At 46.4% G+C, this 19,551-nt stretch overlaps 1 protein-coding gene across 1 annotated transcript in view; it reads left to right on the top strand.

The window, feature by feature from the left end:
* Nucleotides 1-1,894: 1,894 nt before the first annotated feature.
* The window catches only part of LOC147629683 (NPL4-like protein B), a 62,915-nt gene continuing 45,258 nt past the window's right edge, over nucleotides 1,895-19,551 (top strand). The window contains exon 1 of the mRNA XM_086811209.1: nucleotides 1,895-2,943. Coding sequence (XP_086667335.1) covers nucleotides 1,969-2,943 — 975 coding nt within the window. The 5' untranslated portion in view covers nucleotides 1,895-1,968. The remainder of the gene's footprint in view (nucleotides 2,944-19,551) is intronic.

Raw genomic sequence — 19,551 nt, 5'->3', positions numbered from 1 at the left:
GGATTGGAAGAATAAGTTGCTGTCATATGCTCCTTTGAAAATTATGAACTCCCCTTTCTGTAAAATTTTATGCCTGAATTGGAAAGAGGTGGCGGGTTTAATGAAATGGAATGGGTGCACTAGGGCTTCTGTGCTAGGAACTCCTACTTCAACCTTGGCATTTGGTGGACTCACATATTTAACCCTCCTCGACTCAATTTAATGTAAGGGCATCTAGAATACTGGGGACTAATGAGACTAGGGATCTCTGGGACTACTCACAGGTTGGCTAGAAAGAGATGCACGAAATTGGGGGGGAATTTGGAATACATCAGAGTGAGCTACAGATTTTAAATTGTGGGTTAGAAGAGGTTGAGAAAGGCTAGACCTCTATTGCCTATAATGGAGCCTCTTGGATATAGGATTGGGCATGGTTCAATGGGGCCAAATTGGATAAAATAACTAGCAAGGTAGTTTATGAGGAAATGAGATTGAGTGAGATTAACTAGGAAATGAGTATGAGTGAGATTAATGTCAGATACTGCAACAAAATATGGAAAGTGAAGTGGTGCTTGAGTACTTCGAGGAAGAGGTGGAATCTAATATGGGAATTGCAGATTCCAGTGAAAGCTCAGACATTTCTATGGAGAGTATGTTTGTTGGCCATATCCCTTGGATTCAAATTGCTTTAAAGGAATTTTATTGTTGGAATTTGTCCTAGATGCAAGTCAGCAATTGAAGATGGCAAGCATGCTTTTTGGGATTGTCCTATAATCAGAGGGTTTTGGGGTAGGATAGGCAAATGGGTGGATGGGATCTTAGGGGTTAAGGGATCTTGGGGGGATTGGCTTCTAGGGATATTAGCTAATGGGGCAGGAGATATTGATCTAATATTATGTACTATAAGGTATTGTTGTTTGTGGGGGATCTGGAATTCCAAGAATATGTTGATATTCAATGAAGGGTCTAGTCTAGGGTTAGATGTGTTAGAGATGATGTTCGAATGTGTGCACTATTGTGGGTATCTTTCTTATATAAATAAGTTGAATGCTAATTTGTTTGTTGAGTTAATCTAGGCATTACAACCAGGGATTAGTTGATACATACCTTAGTTGATGGGATATTAACACATACTAGGGTACCCTAACATTTGCTAATATGTGGTAGGTTTACACTTGGAAAAATGGGAAGACCAAATGTCCTATGTATGGGCCCAAAACTAGAAGGCGGTACCAAAAGGAGAAGCAACTAGTGTATACTTTCTGGCCTTAATTGAAAACCCTTTGGGTAGGAGACCGATGGTGAAAGTTTGGACTAAAGGTGACTACTTTGAAGAGCAGTCTCGCAAGGGATGCACTTCTAACACTCTCTTGGTTGCTTGTATGTAGTTGGGTTACCATATATCTTGGGAGATGTCTTCTTTTGTATGGGAGGATGAGAGATGGGATCTAATATGTGATCTTCTTAATAAAGACTGGAAATAGAAGTGATGCGGTAGTAGTCTAAAAGGACTTGTTGTAAATGGCTGCTCTTGCCCTGTTAATATAAATATATATACTTATTGAGAGAGAGAGAGAGAGAGGTTTTTATGTGTGAGTATATGCGAGATGGGTGTGAGAAGAGAGAGAGAGTGCATGTGTGTGAGAGAGGGTTATGTTTATATACATGACATACATAAAGAGAATGCATCTGAGAGAGACACACACCGATATGCATCTATATACACACATGCATATACAAATACACACCATACATAAAAACACACATTCACTCACATATACTTGTATATATAGACATGCATAGATGCATTATCATGCATACACATACGCCCATTTACGTATGCACACACATATGCCAACAAACAAAAACTTTAAGCGTCACCAACTTGTACCAGTTGAAGTGTAGCCTTTACGTGATCAAGAAGAAAAGGTTACGTGAGGTATCTAACATAAAGGATGCCGTGCTTGGCGTAACGCTGTGTCTTTCGATATGCTGCTGCGCATAAGAAGCCGCGATGGCTTGGAGCGGGTTAGCATCGAGCCGTCCTCCTCGGTCGGGCAGCTGCAAGACGCCATAGCCTCCCAGCTGCGCGTCCCTGTGGCCGCTCAGATCATCTCGCGGAACCAGGCCCTGCTTCTGGCCAAGGATGCCTCGGCCTCGTCCGCCTTCCAGGACCTGGCCAACGCGTCGGCGCAGCTGGCCTCGCTGAGCCTGACCCACGGCTCCGTCATCTTCCTCTTCTACGAAGGCGAGCGCGCTGTTGCTGGCCCCCCTGTGAACCCTGCAGGTGTCTTCGGCAAGAAGATGACCATGGACGATCTCATCGCCAGGCAGATGCGGATTGAGCGCCAGGAGAAGCCCCACTGTGCCTCTGTCTCCTTCGATCGCGACGCCGCCAGCGCCTTCCAGCATTACGTCAACGAAAGCCTGGCCTTTGCCATCAAGAGAGGTGGCATCATGTACGGCACTGTTAATGAGCAGAACGATGTCTCTGTGGAGTTCATTTATGAGCCCCCGCAGCAGGGCATGGAGGATGTCCTCCTCCTCCTGAGGGACCCTGAAGAGGAGAGACAGGTGGATGCCATTGCCATGGGTTTAGGCATGCGTAGGGTAGGGTTTATCTTCACCCAAACCATTAGCATGAACAAGAGAGACTATACCCTATCATGTACAGAGATCCGGCAGGCCACTGAACTTCATGCTGAGAGCGGTTTCAATGCTTGGGTTACGGCAGTTGTGAAGCTGGAGGTTAATGATGAAGGCAGTGCTGATGTCCATTTTGAAGCCTTTCAGCTGAGTGATCAATGTATCAAGCTGTGGAAGGACGGCTGGTTTGTAGACGATTGCACAGAGCTCGATCCAAAACTTTCGCACATGAAGAAGGACGTTGTTATACTTGGCAAGGATACACGGGATGTGGACAACGACTTCTTCTTGGTGCTGGTGAAGATCTTAGATCATCAGGTATTTCTTACCTTACTACGTATGCGAAAAATTCATTTTTGAGTTTATGTTACCCTAATGAACCGTGGATTAACCAAACATATGGAGTGGGAATGGTTTCATGTAATGAGTGACCTCTGCATGAGCATCACTGAGACTGCATGAACCCTTGGCTTTTCAAACGGCTAGCTGATAGGTGATTTTGCACCAAATGACTGTGAATGGTCTGGCTTAATCTATTTGCCCAATGCGGATGGCCCCAACTAGTTTGTGACTTGCACAATCAGTATCTGAAGGGCCTTTGGCCTGCGGCTATCCTTGCTAACGCTTTCCTGCCTGCTGCTGCTCCAGTCAGCAATGGTTCTTATGAAGGTTCAAATAAGGTCCTACCATCTGCATTTAGTGGTGAAGCACGTAAACTTATCTTAGGGGGCAAGGATAACCTCCTCTCTAGCCTATGTGGAAGAAGATAACCTCCTCTCTAGCCTATGTGAAAGAAGATGGCTTCTGTTGTTGTCAATGGAGTGGCTTAGGTGGTTGTAAGCTACTCATGTACTACCAAAGCATGTTTGTTGCTTCAATTATTTTCTATTATTATTTTCCCATGGAAAGGACCTCTATTAAGAGTATGAAAGGAACAACAAAAGAGCCAAGGCCCAAGGAATCAATACACCATACATTGGTGGCTGAAAATACAAAGACAAGCCAAAACAGAATGGACAATCTTCTCATTTCTTGAAACAACTTGAATCCCAAGTCATTTACCCGCTTTAACTGCCATGGATGCGGAAGCATCAACTCAGTCTCCGTGGGCTGTTGAAGAGCGAGAAAAACCTTTGGAATCCTATGAAAGGGTCTTGATTGTCTTCTTCTTGTCGGTTGTATCAGATGGCTGACTGGATTCTGGCCCCTGACCTGCTGTCTAGCCCTGGCCGACTGCCCTTGTGCTGGCCGACTAGGTTTTGTGCTGGTCGTGGACATATGGGCTGCTGTCGGCTGTTTTAGTGCTGGCCGACCAGCAGCGTGGGGCCATATAAAATGGCCCCTTGCCACCCACACTTGTCATTCTATATTTCGGGATTTATTTGTGTATATATAGCAGAGTTACACTAGCTTCTCTCTCTTGCGTCTGTGTATTGCTCTCTATAGCAGTTGTCTTCATTTCCGCTGTGCATTCTCACATGGTATCAGAGCCCAAGGTGGCTTGAAGCTTGGAGACAGTGGGACGTCGAGGGTTTGCTGATTTAGGTGCTGATTGGAGACCGTTTTTGGCTGTACGAAACTTGGAGATCGGGTAGAAGGCGGCCATCATCGTTGGATAGCCACCTTGCATTCTATTTGCAGCCTCTTCTTCTTCTTTTTTCCCACCCACCCTCCCTTCACAAGACCTTGTGAACTCTTGAGATGGCAGATTTGCTTGAGATGGCTGTGAAGCACGTGAAGATCCCGACACCCCCCATGTTCCACCAGTTGGATGGGAACAACTATGGCATATGGAAGGTAATGATGGAATCTGTTTTGGAGTCCTTTGACTTGGCTGATTTCATTGTTGTTGGGGTTCCACGGCCGGAGATGGAAGAAGGGGAGTTACCCTCTATTCGGAAGGAACGGGAGGCACAAGCATAGTTATGGGATCGTGTTAATGCCAGAGTCCGTTCTTTCATCTTCCTCAATTGCACACCATAGGTGATCAATCACATAAAGCATATGACGCTAGCTAGAGGTATTTGGCAACATTTGGCTTCTCTCTACAACCGGGTATCACCCATGAAGAGAATCTCCTTGGAAGTTCAGATGCGGGTGATGAATCTTGCAAAGTCATCGACGATCGGGAGCACATCAACAAGCTACAGGCTCTTCAGCAGGAAGTTCTCCAAGCAGGGAAAGAGATATCGTTAGAGGATATGGCCATAACGTTGCTGCTACATTTGCCCTCTCAGTACTCAGTCTTTTACTCTTTGTTGATCACCAATGGCAAGCTCAACACCATTACATGGGAGGAGCTTGTGCCTATGGTCTTGGACCAAGAAGAGCGATCCACAAACCCTCCACAGGACGGAGGTTCTCTCCGTCCTGAGGCCTTAACTGGCCAACGGTCAAAGGGCTATAATAACAACAAGGGTAAAGGGAAGGCTTCATCGGAGAAGTCTTTTGAGAAGAAGCCCGATTCAGACCCAGAGAAACTGAAGGCCGAGAGGACCTGTAATGATTGTGGCAAGAAAGACCACTATTGGAGGACGTGTCCCAAGCAGACTGGGAAGAGTGCTGATTCTTCAGCTTCAGCTGCAAAGATTCCAGCCTTTGTGTCCATGGAGATATTGGACACGGATGCTTCATCTTCTTCTTCTTCGAGGAGGTAGTTGGCTTCACCGCAAAGGATACTCGGGAATGGATTCTTGATAGTGGTGCTTCCAGGCACATGAGTCCTTCCCGTGACTTCTTTCAGGATCTAAAACGGCAGTCAGGTTGCATTTTCATTGGCGACAATCCCACCACACTGATTCATAATGAGGGTCGGATGGAGATCATTCCCGATGGCAGAGGGGGGAAGCATCCTTGGGACGTTCTTTGTACTTTATGCTGCTGCTTGATGATTGTTCCAGATTCACATGGGTTTATTTCCTTTCACAGAAGGACCAAGCTTTTGCTCGGTTCAAGAAGTGGCATGTGATGGTGGAGAAAGAATTTGGTTTGCAGATTAAGACTCTTCAAGTTGACAAAGGAGGAGAATTTTCTTCCAATGCTTTCGTGAGATTTTGTGCAGAACATGGCATCAAGCAGGAGTTGGCCAATACAGGTTCGCCGTCAGAGAATGGAGTAGTTGAGCGGAAATGGCGAGGACGATGTTGGAGCATCGTGATCTTTCTCGTCCACTTTGGGGAGAGGCTGTGGCTACGGCTGTCCATATCCTCAACCGTTCTCCGACGACTTTAGTACCGAACGACTCCCTCTGAGGCATATTTTGGCAGGAAACCTGATGTCTCCCATTTCCGTGTGTTTGGGAGCGATACATATGTTCACATTCCGAAGAAGCAGAGGGGGAAGCTCGACTCAAAGTCCCAAAAGCTTGTCTTTGTGGGATATAACTCTCTTTCTAAGGGATACAGGTTGTATGATCTAGAGAGGAACGAGGTTGTTGTCAGTAGGGATGTGGTCAATATGTTCCGGTTTCCACTGGTGATGAGTTGCTACTTCTTGGAGACCCAAAAGATTCTGATGATGATTCCCAGTCGATTGTTCCAGCTGGACAGCCTCAGTCATTTGAGAAGGTTGAGCCCGCAGCTGGAGATGAGCCCCCGCAGCACAAGGAGGCTCTGCGTTCTGTTTGAGTACCCAGGTGGTTGGTAGACACCCTTCGGGAGTCAGGTGTCACGGAGCTTCCCTTGGAATGGACCACAGAGGACAGACCTCGAAGATCGCACAGAGTTCGTGATAAAAGTCATTCAGCGGAGCTTTTACAGGTAAACTATGCTTTGATGTCTCGTATCATGCGGGACAAAGAGTCCACTTTCGTCAAGGAAGCCCTTGCACAGGATACTTGGAGGAAAGCCATGCAGGTGAAACTGGATGCCATTGAGAAGAATAACACTTGGGAGGTCATTCTGTATTCCGAGATTTATTGGTGTATATATAGGAGAGTTACACTAGCTTCTCTCTCTTGCATCCGTGTATTGCTCTCTACAGCAGCTGTCTTCATTTTCGTTGTGCATTCTGACAGAATCATTGTCATCATCACCTTCTCTTTTTGGCCGTCTAACTCCACCATCTTCATTGGCAACCACCTTGACGACACCCCTGCAGCGCCCTCCTTAGTCGGCGCTCCGCCGCTGTAGCGCCATCCTCAGTTGGCGCTTTGCTGCCCTTGCATCGCCTCTGCTTGGTGAACTTTGCTGCTGTCGCCGCCCGCCAGTTATTGTGCCACTATTTTGTGCGCCTGTCCAGCAGCGCCTCCGCTTGCACTTGTAGCCGCCAGCAGCGCCTCCTAACGCTAGCGTCGCCACTTTTGTCTACAGACTACGCCGCTCCTGCCTGGTTGCGCTGCCACATTGTTTGCTGCAGTCACCTTGGCTGTTGAATCCAGTCGCCACCTGCACACACTGACTGCTGCCTATACTCCACTCAGGGAGTTGCGCCACCTCTGCCAGAGAGGAGGAGCTCTGCGCCACCCTACCGCCACTGTATGAGCGCCGATCTATTGTCTTCAGAAGTTTTGTAGTCACCAGTTTCCCTAAACCTCTACACAGAAGGGGATTACCTTGTGAAGAGATATACTCATTATTTTGGTGTAAGCACCCTTGGGATTGTTTTTGTCCAGATTGAGAACAAAGAGCCTTGTGGATATTGGTATTAGCCCGGAGTAAGTCTCTTGTGGGTCATCCTCGTGGTAAGCTTGGCATCAGTTATCTTGTGCCTCGACATTGACTCAGCCCAATCTCGACATTGACACTTCTGTTTGATATTGTATTCATTTGTGTATTGGTCTTGGCTTGGAAAAGCCCGTTGATTGTTCCGGAATAAATTCCTGAAGAGGGGGCGGGGCCCCTTCCCCGCTCAGCGTGGTGTATTCCCATCTCTCTCCCCCCCTTCTCTCACTCGATCTTTATCTCTTGTACATGCGGTTGCAGCTGTCACTACGCGCTCTATTGGGCTTACAGTGGTATCAAAGCAAGATTTCTCTTGAAGAAATCTTTTCTGGGGTGACAAAACCATGTCGAGAGTTGAGGGAGACCAAGTTCCTCAAGAAGGGAACAACTATGAAGACAACCGAGAGCATCCAAAAGAGATCATCTGTCTCTCATGAGACCGCAATCATGACATTAGCTGAATATCGAGACTTTCAAAATTTCGAGAAGTATCTTCAAGAAGAAGAGTTCCTAGCTCGGAGAGCCAAGAAGGAACAAGACTACAGAAGAGCTCAAGATGTTCGAAGACTTTATCAAAGACCAGACCACCGAAGCCGAAGGTGTGGAAGCCGCTAATGCATACTTACGAGGTGAAGGGGTTACCTTTAGAGAAGAACCTAAAGCCACCCGATCCATGAAAGCTCTATCCTTCATCAAACAGTTTGACGCCGCCTTTGGAGGAGAGGACTTCTCCGAAAAGTGCAAACTCCTCATAGTCCGTATGCATTTAAAAGATGTCGCCTTGAATTGGTGGCTAAAAGTGGTCCAAGAAGGAACCAAGCCTACCTCGTGGGCTGATTCAACAAGAAGTTCCTTCCTGCTACCTTCGAGGTAGATGTACAGAAGGAATGGGATGAGGTAAAGCAAAAAGCGGGAGAAAGTGTGGCAACATATCTTAATAACTTTTCAGCAGTCTCATTGAAGTTTACCTCATGTACTCCTATCCCACCATTGATGGAAATGTGAACTTTTGTCAATGGATTGCAACCAAAGCTTTATCAAGCAGTCTATATGATGGGACCTAAAACCTCGGAAGAAGCCCAAGACAAAGCCTTGCAAGCCGAAGCTCTATATATGCCTTGGAAGGTGGGCAAATCAAAGAATGAGAATCGAGACTCGTCCCAAAAGAAGAAGTTCAAAGGGGGATCTCAAGTAAGGAACGAGCCACAAGAAAAGAAGAACAAAAATGAGGATAAACCCCCATTGTACCAAAAGAAGCTATCTTGCAAGCAACTTGATAAGCCAAGGAAACTTCGAACTGCATGCACACTAGTCAACTCTGGCCATTCCATAATAGCCTTGATCCTTTCTGGGTCCATTCTGATCCCTTCCTTGGACACTATATGGTCCAAGTAGTGAATCTCTGACAAAAAGAACTCTCTCTTCTTGACATTCACATACAACTTGTGCTTCCGTAATTCTTGAAATACCATATCCAAGATGCTCTTCTTCGTTCTTTGAATGCACAATAATGTCATCAAAGAAAGTAGCTGCAAACTTTCTATGTGTTCGAAATATTCTTTCCATCGTTCGGTTGAAGGTAGCTGGGACATTGGTAAGACCAAAAGGCATCACCAAATACTCAGAGAGTCCAAAAGTAGTCCTGAATGTGGTCTTGTGAATGTCCTCTGGAACAATCGTGACTTGATGGTATCCACTCTTCAAGTCAATCCTGCTGAAAATAGTGGCTTCATCCAATCTATCCAGGATATCATCAATCCTAGGAATAGGAAATTTGTTCTTTAGAGTGATCTTGAGGGAGCAAAAAGGTGATGAGCTAGGTCGAATCAAACCCTTTTCCAAAAGCTCTGTCACTTGTTTCATAATCTCCTCTTGTTAAGCTTGACTCACTCGATAAGGAGGTCTATTGGGAGGTGAACTTCCTGGCATGATGTCAATCTTATGATCTTTCGGTCTCTTTGGAGGTAGCTCTCCTGGAAGAGTATCTGCAAAACAATCCTCATACTTCTTTAGGAAATATTTCCTTTCATGATCAAGAGTTGAGAGTGACTCATCACCCTCAGATTTCTTTGGATCTCTTACATATATCAAGTACGAGGAAATAGATTGCTTTATTGCTTTAGGAACTTGTACATGACCGATGAGTGGAATGGAATTCCCCTCAACTTCTACAGCAAAAGTTACATTCTTGCCTTTAAAAGGAAACCTAATCTTATTTCCAACCCAATCAATGGTCGGATCTGTCTTCTTATGCCAGGACATATCCAAAATTACATCACAATGTCCAACTTTACCAACAACAAAGTTCTCATGATCCACATAGTCTCCAATTTGTAAGCGGAGCTTTCCCAAAATAGGAGTCACCTCGACTGACATTCCTTCAAAAGTGGCACCTGCTGTAATAGGAGTTCTGAACCTATCCGGAGGGAGGCTCATGGCTTCAACCACTCGTGGATGGATGTAGTGGTGGGTAGCACCACTATCGAAGTGGATAAGTACAAATTGGTTTGCCACTTTGCCCCAAGCTTTGAAGAGTTGCCTCTTCTTTGGTGGAGTATCATCTTGATGTTGAAGTTCTTTAGGTAATGCATTACTCTGGGGCGGTTTGGCTTCTTGGTTTGGTTTATCAGCACATTTTACAGCCATGTGTCCTTTCTGTCCACATTGGAAACATTTACCTTCTTTAACATACACTTGCTCTTATTACAGGAAGTTCATCAAGTGGTTTGTTGTGGTAGCAGGTCCACTACATGATTTGACAAAGAAAGCCGTGGGATTTCAGTGGACCAAAGCTGAAAAAGAATGCTTTGAAACACTAAAGTTTTATGCTATCAAAGGACCGGTATTGATTATTCTAGATTTGTCGAAGCCATTCATGCTAGAGTGTGATGCTTCAGGAGATTGCATTGGAGCAGTCTTGAACCAAGAGGGCTATGCCGTGGCCTATGAGAGTCGAAGACTTCAAGGAGCCGAAAAGACCTCACGCACATATGAGAAAGAATTGATGGCTTTATTCATGCCTTGAAGATTTGGAAGCACTATCTTATGGGTGTTGAGTTTGTTATCAAGATAGATCATGAAAGTCTTAGGTATTTCATGTCTCAACCTAAGACATTAGAAAAGCATATAAGATGGGCTAGCTATTTGGCCCAATTTCATTTTCAGATGATGCATACTCATGGGAAAGACAACAAAGCAGACGCTCTATCTCAAAGACCCATGACCCATGTAGTTTCCATGGGATATCATTTGGACTTTACTATGATGAAAGATCTTTATGCTACAGATGAAGATTTCAAGGACATTTGGGACAGATTGCAGAATGGAGACTTGGTGAGTTTCTTATGATGTAAACCCGTTTATGTGTGACCAAGGAATTGAGATCAAAAGTAATGAAAGAATGCCATGCCCCACCTTATATGGGACATAGAGGTATCATGACAACAACTCAGCTCTTGGAAAGTTATTTCTTTTGGCCTAGCATGAGAAGGAATATTGAGCAATATGTTTGAGAATGTTTGGTTTGTCAGAAGGTCAAGTTTGATCAACAAAAACCTGCAAGATTGTTACAACCTTTGTCAATTCCCAATATTCCATGGGAAAGTATTGCTATGGACTTCATCTTTGGGTTGCCAAAGTCAGGATTTGGGAATGATGGAATATGGACTATTATTGACAGGTTCAATAAGCAATCCCACTTCATTCCAATGAAGAAGACCATCCGCGTTGATCATATGGCAAGATTGTTTATTCAGCAAATCTTCAAGCATCATGGATTACCAAAGTTATCAAACAATGCCCTCCAAAAATGACTAGTAAACTTGGCATCTCGGTCTGACACTATGGTCCTAGGGATCCCGCCGATCGGGTACCAATGCCGAATGAACAAATGGGCAACATCTTCGGCGGTCACATTGGCCCTGCATGGAATAAGTATAACAAATTTGCTAAATCTATCAACTATAGTCAAGCACTGAGTATTACGCTTACCCGGACTGGGAGGCAGATTCGTGACAAAATCCATCGATATATCTTGGAAAGGTCCCTCAGGAATTGGCAAGGACTGTAACAACCCTATCTTCTTCCCACGAGGAGCTTTCACCTTTTGACAAATATCATAGTGTTGTACATATGAAAACACATCTCGCCTCATCTTTGGCCAATAATATTGCGGTTCTAACTTCTCCAAAGTCGAATTCATGCCCCTATGACCACCAATAATGGTGTCATGGGTGTCATGGAAGAGAGCTGCCTTGAACGACTTCATGACACACAGTCGGTCTTTGTAGAAAAGCCTACCATCACGTATCAAAAAGTGGCATGGTCTTGTGGCATCCAATGCATGTTCCCACTATGTACTGAATTCATTGGAATCCGCGTACGTGTGCTTCATGTTGTCTAGTCCCGTATCAACAAGGTCGAGTCTAGTGGTCTGAATCAAAGTCACCCGTCCCTTCCGGATCAAAGCATTGGCCGCTGGATTGACCTTTCTTGGAAGGTACTCAATCATTCCATCAAATTGTTGGAATATCTAGCTCCAGCGGTGTTGTCGGTCACTCCATTGTGCACTTAGCATTGTCTGAATCTAGCGTAATGCCTGATGGTCAATGCGAACCTCAAAGTTACGGCCATAAAGAAAATGTTTCCAATGTTTCAAGGCTTGAATAATTGCGAGGAGTTCTCGATCGTAGACCGAGTAATTCTTTTCCACGGGCAATAACTTACGAGACATGTAAGCTACTGGATGGCCCTTCTGTTGTAATACACCTCCAATCGCAATGTTACTCGCATCGGTGATCACTTGGAACGTCTCGTCCCACGAGGCAAGTGCTAGACAAGGCGCTTCTGACAAAGCCACCTTGAGGTTCTTGAATTCCTTCAACGTGGAGTCATTCGAATCCACTGCCTTTTAGTCTTGACTCCCTTTAGTAGATTAGTGAGATCCGCCGAGAGGTTAGAAAACTTGTCTATGTTGGTGGAGTATGCTTGGCATATATATTATACCCACAAAGGATCTGATGTCATAAGCAGTCTGTGGTAATTGACAATCTCTGCCACCTTGGCTGGGTCAAGTCGAATGCTATCCAAGGTAATGAACCTCGAACAAATAAAATTCTGACTTCTTCTCATTGACGTAGAGCTCGTTGCTTTCCAACAACTTCAAGACTTTCTCCACATCAATGTCATGCTACTCAATTGTAGCTGAAAATACCAGTATGTCGTCCAGAAATATGAACACACACTTTTCAAGCAATTCCCGGAACACTTGCATCATCATGCGGTTGAATGTGGTTGGGGCGTTCGTCAAGCCAAAAGACATGACCACAAATTCATAGTGGGTCCGTTCCATTCGGAAATCTATCTTGGGGATGTCTCCCTTAACAATCCTCACCTGGTGGTATCCACTCTTCAAATCGACACTCTTCAATCCTCACCATTCAGCCTCTCGAGAATATAATCTATTCGATGCATCGGGAATCTACTTTTGATAGTCAGCTTATTGAGTGCACGATAATCGACACACAAATGAGAAGACCCATCTTTCTTCTTGACAAACAGGATCGGTGCTGCAAATGGCGACATGTTGGGGCGGATGAAGCCAGATTGCAACAATTTTTGGAGTTGGCGGTCCAAATCCCGCCAACTCCGAATCCATTGCCTTGGGAAGGCGATATAGAAACTTGCTCGGGGGTTCCGAGCCTGGGAGGAGGTCGATCTTGTGGTCCTTTGGTTTGGACGGGGGAAGGTGGGGAGGGAGATTGTCCCGAAGAAAAATCTTCTGGAACTTTTCATGGAGAGTCAAATACTTCTCGGAAGCACTGGCCACCGTTTGGGCAGTCTGGATGTAAATCATCGCACAGTGTGTGCCTTTCCTGATTGCTCGTTTGCAAGTGGCTTATGAGCGGAAAGTTCGGGATTCCTGGCTCACACTCAATGGTAATTGGGGCGTTGGACACATTCCGACTAATTGGGAAAGTGTGCTTGTCCCATTTAACATCAGGAAGAAGGAACTTGTGAAACCACTGAATGCCCCCAAGATTATGTCTGCCGCTCCTACAAGAGGGGCAACCATAAAATCACGCACAAACTATGCCTTGAATAACTAACTTAGCATCTAGAGCTTCATACTTGACGCTTGTCGTCATGCCTGTGCTAAAATCCTTAACTTGCTTGTCCACCGAAGTCAGGACGAAACGGGCACGCTGAGCGGCCTGTTCCATGACCACGTCCTCCGTGCTGCCGTTGTCAAACAAGATGACTCCTCTCTGGTCACCTATGTAGCCAAAGGTCTTGAGTTAGTCCTTGTGCTCATACTCCTGGTCATGGGCGTCCTTTTGCTTATCTTCTAGCTCCTGGCTAATGATTGCTCCAACCGAAGCATTGGGATCCGAAGAACTGGGGGAAGCCACTGGGGTTTGCGTGGGAGCTGGGGTCACCACTGAAGACGTGGAGGTTGAGGCGGTGGTCTTTGGAGCGGTAGTCTTCTTAGGACACTCCTGAGAAGTGTGTCCTTTTTGAATGAGTGCACAGAGCGGAAGCAAACAAGCACTAGAGTGTGCTGAGCAGAGAGTGCAAGCGAGAGAGAGAAATGAAATGCTATATTAACGTCTTCGAAAGGCCATAATGACCTATGAGACCAAAAAGTTACATCATGGTGGATCTGATACAATGTCTGGATAAAAAACCAGAAAATGAAAAATAAAGATGATACTACTGGCACCTAGAAAATGAAACTGGAACTGGAAGGTAAACAGAAACCCTTATAGGGTGTGAATATTGTGAGGGGGGGGGGTACGCTATGGAGGTGAGTGGAGTACAGTGAGGGGATACAATATCATGTGGGACGGGGGGCACACTATGGAGGTGCCCCCATCTCATAATATGTGCCGCATCCGATGCTGGCGGATCTCCTCAATATCATCTGTGGTCTGCACCCTGACTAGGTGTCCCGCATGTCTCGCAAGAATAATCCGAATCCGCCGCTGCAACCTCCGTCTATGCTGGGATGCCCTCCTCCGTAGTCGTGGGCGTCTGGACCACCCAAGCTCAATCGCACGATCAATCAGTGTACCGCTGGTGTGGGCGGTATCCATGTCCTGCTGCTGCTGTGGTCCATCTGGGGCAGTGATGGCTGGACTAAAGAAGTCTGTAATGTGCCTCTGAGTCTGGCTCTCTGTGCGCCTAAGCAGGCTATCTCTATATCTCCGCAGCTCAAGCAAGAACAATCCCAAACACCTCTGGTCCTGGTATCCCATGACTCTGGAAAGTGGTCCAAAACCCTCTCTGAATAAACAGTGGAAACGACCACGTATCTCATAGTATGCAGTACAATGGCATATATAATGCAGCTTTGTCTCTGGCTCCCCATGGCATACTCGACATATCCTGGCCTCAATTGCTATACCTCTATATCGGCCAATCTCAATCTCAAGCTGGTGTGAGGATGTGTGAATCTGACCAATAGCACATCGTATCGCATGAGACAAGTGTACATCCATGTAACTGGGTCTGATCACAAAGCCATCTGCTGTGAGCTGAAGAAAATGCTCTCTGTAGAAAGCCATCTTCATGCCCAGCTCCTCAGTCGGCTGTATCCATGTCCTCCTAATGTCCAGCTGAACTAAATCCCGACGGATGAGTCTGGTAATCTCTGTCCGTGTGAGAGTGAGAGAGGGTGCCTCCAGAGAATACTGGAAGGGAGGCAATCTGTCCATGCTAAAACCATGTGCCTGGAACCAAGATGTCATCTGTCCATACCAACAAGCCGTGTCTCCCTGTAAAGCTAACTATCGGGAGGACTCAAGGGCGAGGCGTGCATATTTGTCTCGGGGGAGATCCCACAAGCCATGTATGTAGGAGACTGATCTCGTAAGAGTCTCAATCACCAAAGGGGCAGCCGCGAGCTCTGCTCGAATAATCTCATGAGGTACCACGGCCTTGGCTCTAATAATCCTAGCAATCATAGATACCGAAGGCCTCTCCATACCTCTCCACCCGCCTGCGCTGTGATGGCCCACTGAAGGTCCCCACATCTGCACTCCATAAAGCATAGCTGATGTCACTAGAGTGTCAAAAAGCCAAAGTTTCGCTCGAGGTTCCTGAAACTGAACTTGCGAACACATCCTCTCCAAACCACCCAGGGCTGCATGTGCTCTAGTCAATCTCGTCTCTGCTGCTCTCCTCATCGAAAACACTGGCCCACTGAATACTACCCCAAGATATGTATATGCATCTGTATACTCCACAATCTCCTGCCCATATGTAAATGTGGGAGCTGATTGCCTAACCCACTGTGGCGTGGTGTTAAACACCATAACCTTGGTTTTGCCAAGGTTGACAGACAATCCACTATCATGTGCAAACTCATGTAAAGCATCTAGATGACGCTGCATACCCTCAAGGGAGTCAGAGATCAACACAATATCATCAGCATATAACAATAGTGGGATCCATGTACCTGCTAGCTGGGCTCCTCTGTCCCCCAATCTCTCAATGTAGTCAGAAGCCTCATCCACATACATACCAAACAATGAAGGAGATAACGGACAACCTTGCTTCACTCCTATACCTGTCCTGCAACTGATCTATATAAAGCCATAATCCCCCATATGAGCTCTGTGGGTACCCCCATCTCCTGTAAATCGCCTCATCAATCTGGCTCTGGGCACTGTATCAAATGCTTTGCGGAAGTCCACAAAGCTACAATAAATCCGTCGCCCATGCGACCTGCCCTCCTCAATAATGGCCCGCAGAGTCAAGATGTGGTCAAGAGTAGAGAAACCTCTCCTGAACCCTGCCTATCCCTCTGCTCGAATGCCCTCTCTCTCTGCCCATCTACTCAACTGCTGCTCAAGAATGGATGCATACAATCGTGCTAGTGTGTGACCAATCATAATAGTGCGATAATTCCCTGGCTCCATAGGGTCCCCTGACTTGAAGATAGGCACGATGGTGGACATACTCCAAGTCTGGTAAGCCTTCACACATAGCACGATTGAACATCACTACTAGAAGCTTTGCCAGCATGTCTCTCGCATGAATAAAGTGCTCAACGACCAATCCATCATGATCATATGCTCTCCCAGTCTTCATCTAATCAATGGCCTTCCTTACCATCTCTGGGGTAAAGAAAGTACATGTCTGTGGGCATGGTGCTGGCGGGTCAGGAAAAGGCGTCTGGCCAGGAACTGTATATAGAGATGCTGCATAACTACCCCAGACCTCTGTAGAAGTGATGGCCAAAGTAGGGGAGGACTCATGAAACAAACGCCAAGCCTCCCTCGAATCCTGGCTCAAGAACAGCTGGTATAATTCCTGCTCTAGCTGAGCAAGGAAGGCCTGCTTCTTCCTTCGCACAAGGCGCCGGAAGGCAATACGTGACTGTCGGTGAGTAGTGACTCCCAAAGCAACCTCCCGCTGTAGTCGGGCTCTTGTCTCTCTGCACTCCTCATCATACCAGCTGTTTTGGGTCATACACCCAGAACGCTGTCTCTGTCCAGGCTGAGTATGTGGATATGCCTCTCTCGCTGCATCCTGTAAAGTCTCTGTCAGTATATGGGTCAGCTCCTCCAAAGGTCTCCCTGGCTCCTTTGTGTATAGACGTCTATAAATCCCATCTCTGTAGACAGCATCAGTCTCTGAAGTAAAAGTATATCGAGTGTGATCTGCCCCTCGTGTCCTCTGAGCTGTGGTAAAGTGAAAAGAGATGGTCAATGTCAACAATGCATGATCCACTACTACCCCAATGGGCCGAGATCCAAATGTGAAGTCTTCAATGCATGAAACAAAGCTCGGCATAGCCATAACATAATCCACTGTGTTAGCACCATGTCTATGTGGAAAGCAAGTAAATCCAGCCATCCCTAGAGAACTCCCATATGTCATCATCTAGCACAAAGAAAGGAGACTGCCCTCTAGGTGCTGCATATGTCGATGTACTAGGAGCAAAATAGCATATGGCAATATACAGCCTGTGTCGGCCCTCAGTCTCACCCACATATATTTGGCCTGATCATCTCTCCGAACGATGTGTAGAAGCGGTTGCAGCTCCTCCCTGAAAAGAATTGCCACCCCCCCTTGATCCTCTACTACTGTGTACCGATCTCGTCCCTACTCTGCAAGCTGTCTCCCATCTGTATCCTGTCACCTGTGGCATCATGTGACCAGGGGCCTGGTGAGTCTCCGAGTAGAAGACTATATCTCTATCTCTAAAGCTGTCCTCAAAGGCACCTACATCAAGTCTGAGGGATCCATTGCAGTTTCAGGCTGCCATCTTTAATTTGGTCCCATAGGTCTCGCACCGTCATGTAGAGCGTCGCTCCACGATGACCACCCTCCCTTCTCTATAAAATGCTATCTTTCTCTTTTCTCTTGCCGCCCTAATCTCTGGCATGACTTGCTTCATATGTGCAAGCTGTGAAAGAGTAAGATCGTCACCAAGAAAAATGCCTGTATTCTTTAAAGTGGGTCGCCTCTTCAAGAACTCCTTCCTCGCCTCAATAGAGGGGAAGCGAAGTATGAGAGCTCTTTCCTTTGATGTTTCCCCGTTGCCTCCGCTTTTTTTGCCCACTCTCCAAGCTTTTGCGTGTGCCGGACTGTCAATCCCCATCAACACCATAAGCTCTTTCACCTCCTCTTCAACTTTATCCCCGTCTTTAAGGCCGGTAATCCTCACATGCAAAGCACGTGTGCGTCTTCGTTGTTCCTCTTCCAAAGTCATGTTAATGATTGTAGGTGTAGGGGTTGTTATCTCCTTACCTTTACCCTTCTTGGCGACCTCTATCCACTTCTCCGCTTCATTCTTCTTCCTTTGAGTCTTGGTGATGACTTCCACCCATGAGGAAGTCTTTGCTTCGTGTTGCTTCTCTTCTTCCTTAATTGCCCGTACTTGTTCCTTGATAACCTTGAGCTCTTCTATCATGGATGGCTGAATTTCACCTTCTTCAAGTCCACCATTTGCCTTAGCCTCTGCAAGCTCCCTCTGAAGAGCTGAAATTACGCCTTTGAGCGTGTTGACTTCTGCTATGAGGTCCTCCTTCTCCTCTTTCCACCGCTTACCCTCATTGAATACCATTTGGAGAAAGTTGGCTTTCTCCTTCCACCATCCCTCCATCTCCGCCTTCCATTCCTTCATCTCCTTTTCCACATTTGTTATGAAGATATGAAGCAACTATGCTGAATATGAAGCAACTATGCTGAATATACTGAAGTGATACAGTCCCAAGCAAGAGATAGGAAGAGTCACATAAGTGAGGGAGCAAAAAGAAAGACTAGACTATGAGAAAAGTGGGAGGCTAGCCCACCTATTTATAGGTAAGAGAGGCTGGCCGACTGGACATGAGAACCTGGCCGATTGGACATGGATCTGCTGTCCGATTGGGAAAATAGGTACCCAAAATGGGAAAAATAGCTACATTCTCTGCTGAAGGACAATACTCCAAACGCAAATCTCCAGCAAGAATGTAACATGCGGAAGCTTTGGAGAAGAATCGGTAACTTCAATACTCAGAAATCAACACTCTTTTCGCGACAGAAATTAACGCACAAACTGAAAGGAGATGTGTAGAAAATAGAGAGAGGGAGAGAGAGATGGAGAGGACATAGTATTGGGTCCCAAATACCCTCTGTAGGGCCCCCACCATGGATGGTGTATTTGCTTTATTAGAATGATGTAAATCTGAAAGAAAATACAGAAATCTTGGACCTTTCTTGGCTGGGAATTCCCTGCCCTTGACCTGAAATCCTTCACCCCTTTGCTTAGCACCCTCTTGGCTTGTCTAGCCTCTTATGCTTGAGCTCTCGGTGAGAAAATGAGATGAATGAATGGGATTGTGGGCTCTCTATTTATACTACTCCAGTATGAGTAGTCGGCCAGTACTACTGCAGTCGGCCAGCCAATAAATGTCCCACGACTGAGAAAATACAGCAAATAATCCTTTAAATGCTGCGCATCACTTTACTGCATGGCTGGGCACTTATGCGCATGGGAAACATGGCTGGGCACTTAGGCGCCTGCTGCCTGGGAGGCTGGGTACTGAATACCCCCTGTTCTGGAGGCTGGGCAGCCTGTATGGGCTGCTTCATACTTGCCCTACACCTCTCCTAGGGCTGGATAACCAGTCGGCTACCCCTGGCCTGCCCCTGGGGCTGTCCTACAGCCCCCCATGGCCTACCCATGGCTGGTGGGTACAGCCAGGGCCTTCGTGGCCCTCATGGGGGTGGTTTCACACCATCCCCATGCCCACACTACGACTTGGGGTAGCCC

The sequence above is a fragment of the Cibotium barometz genome, chromosome 17 (genome assembly GCF_041138505.1).
Source record: "Cibotium barometz isolate CiBa-2024 chromosome 17, ASM4113850v1, whole genome shotgun sequence".
NCBI classification, from domain to species: Eukaryota; Viridiplantae; Streptophyta; class Polypodiopsida; order Cyatheales; family Cibotiaceae; genus Cibotium; species Cibotium barometz.
This window is presented reverse-complemented; position numbering and strand designations above follow the sequence as displayed.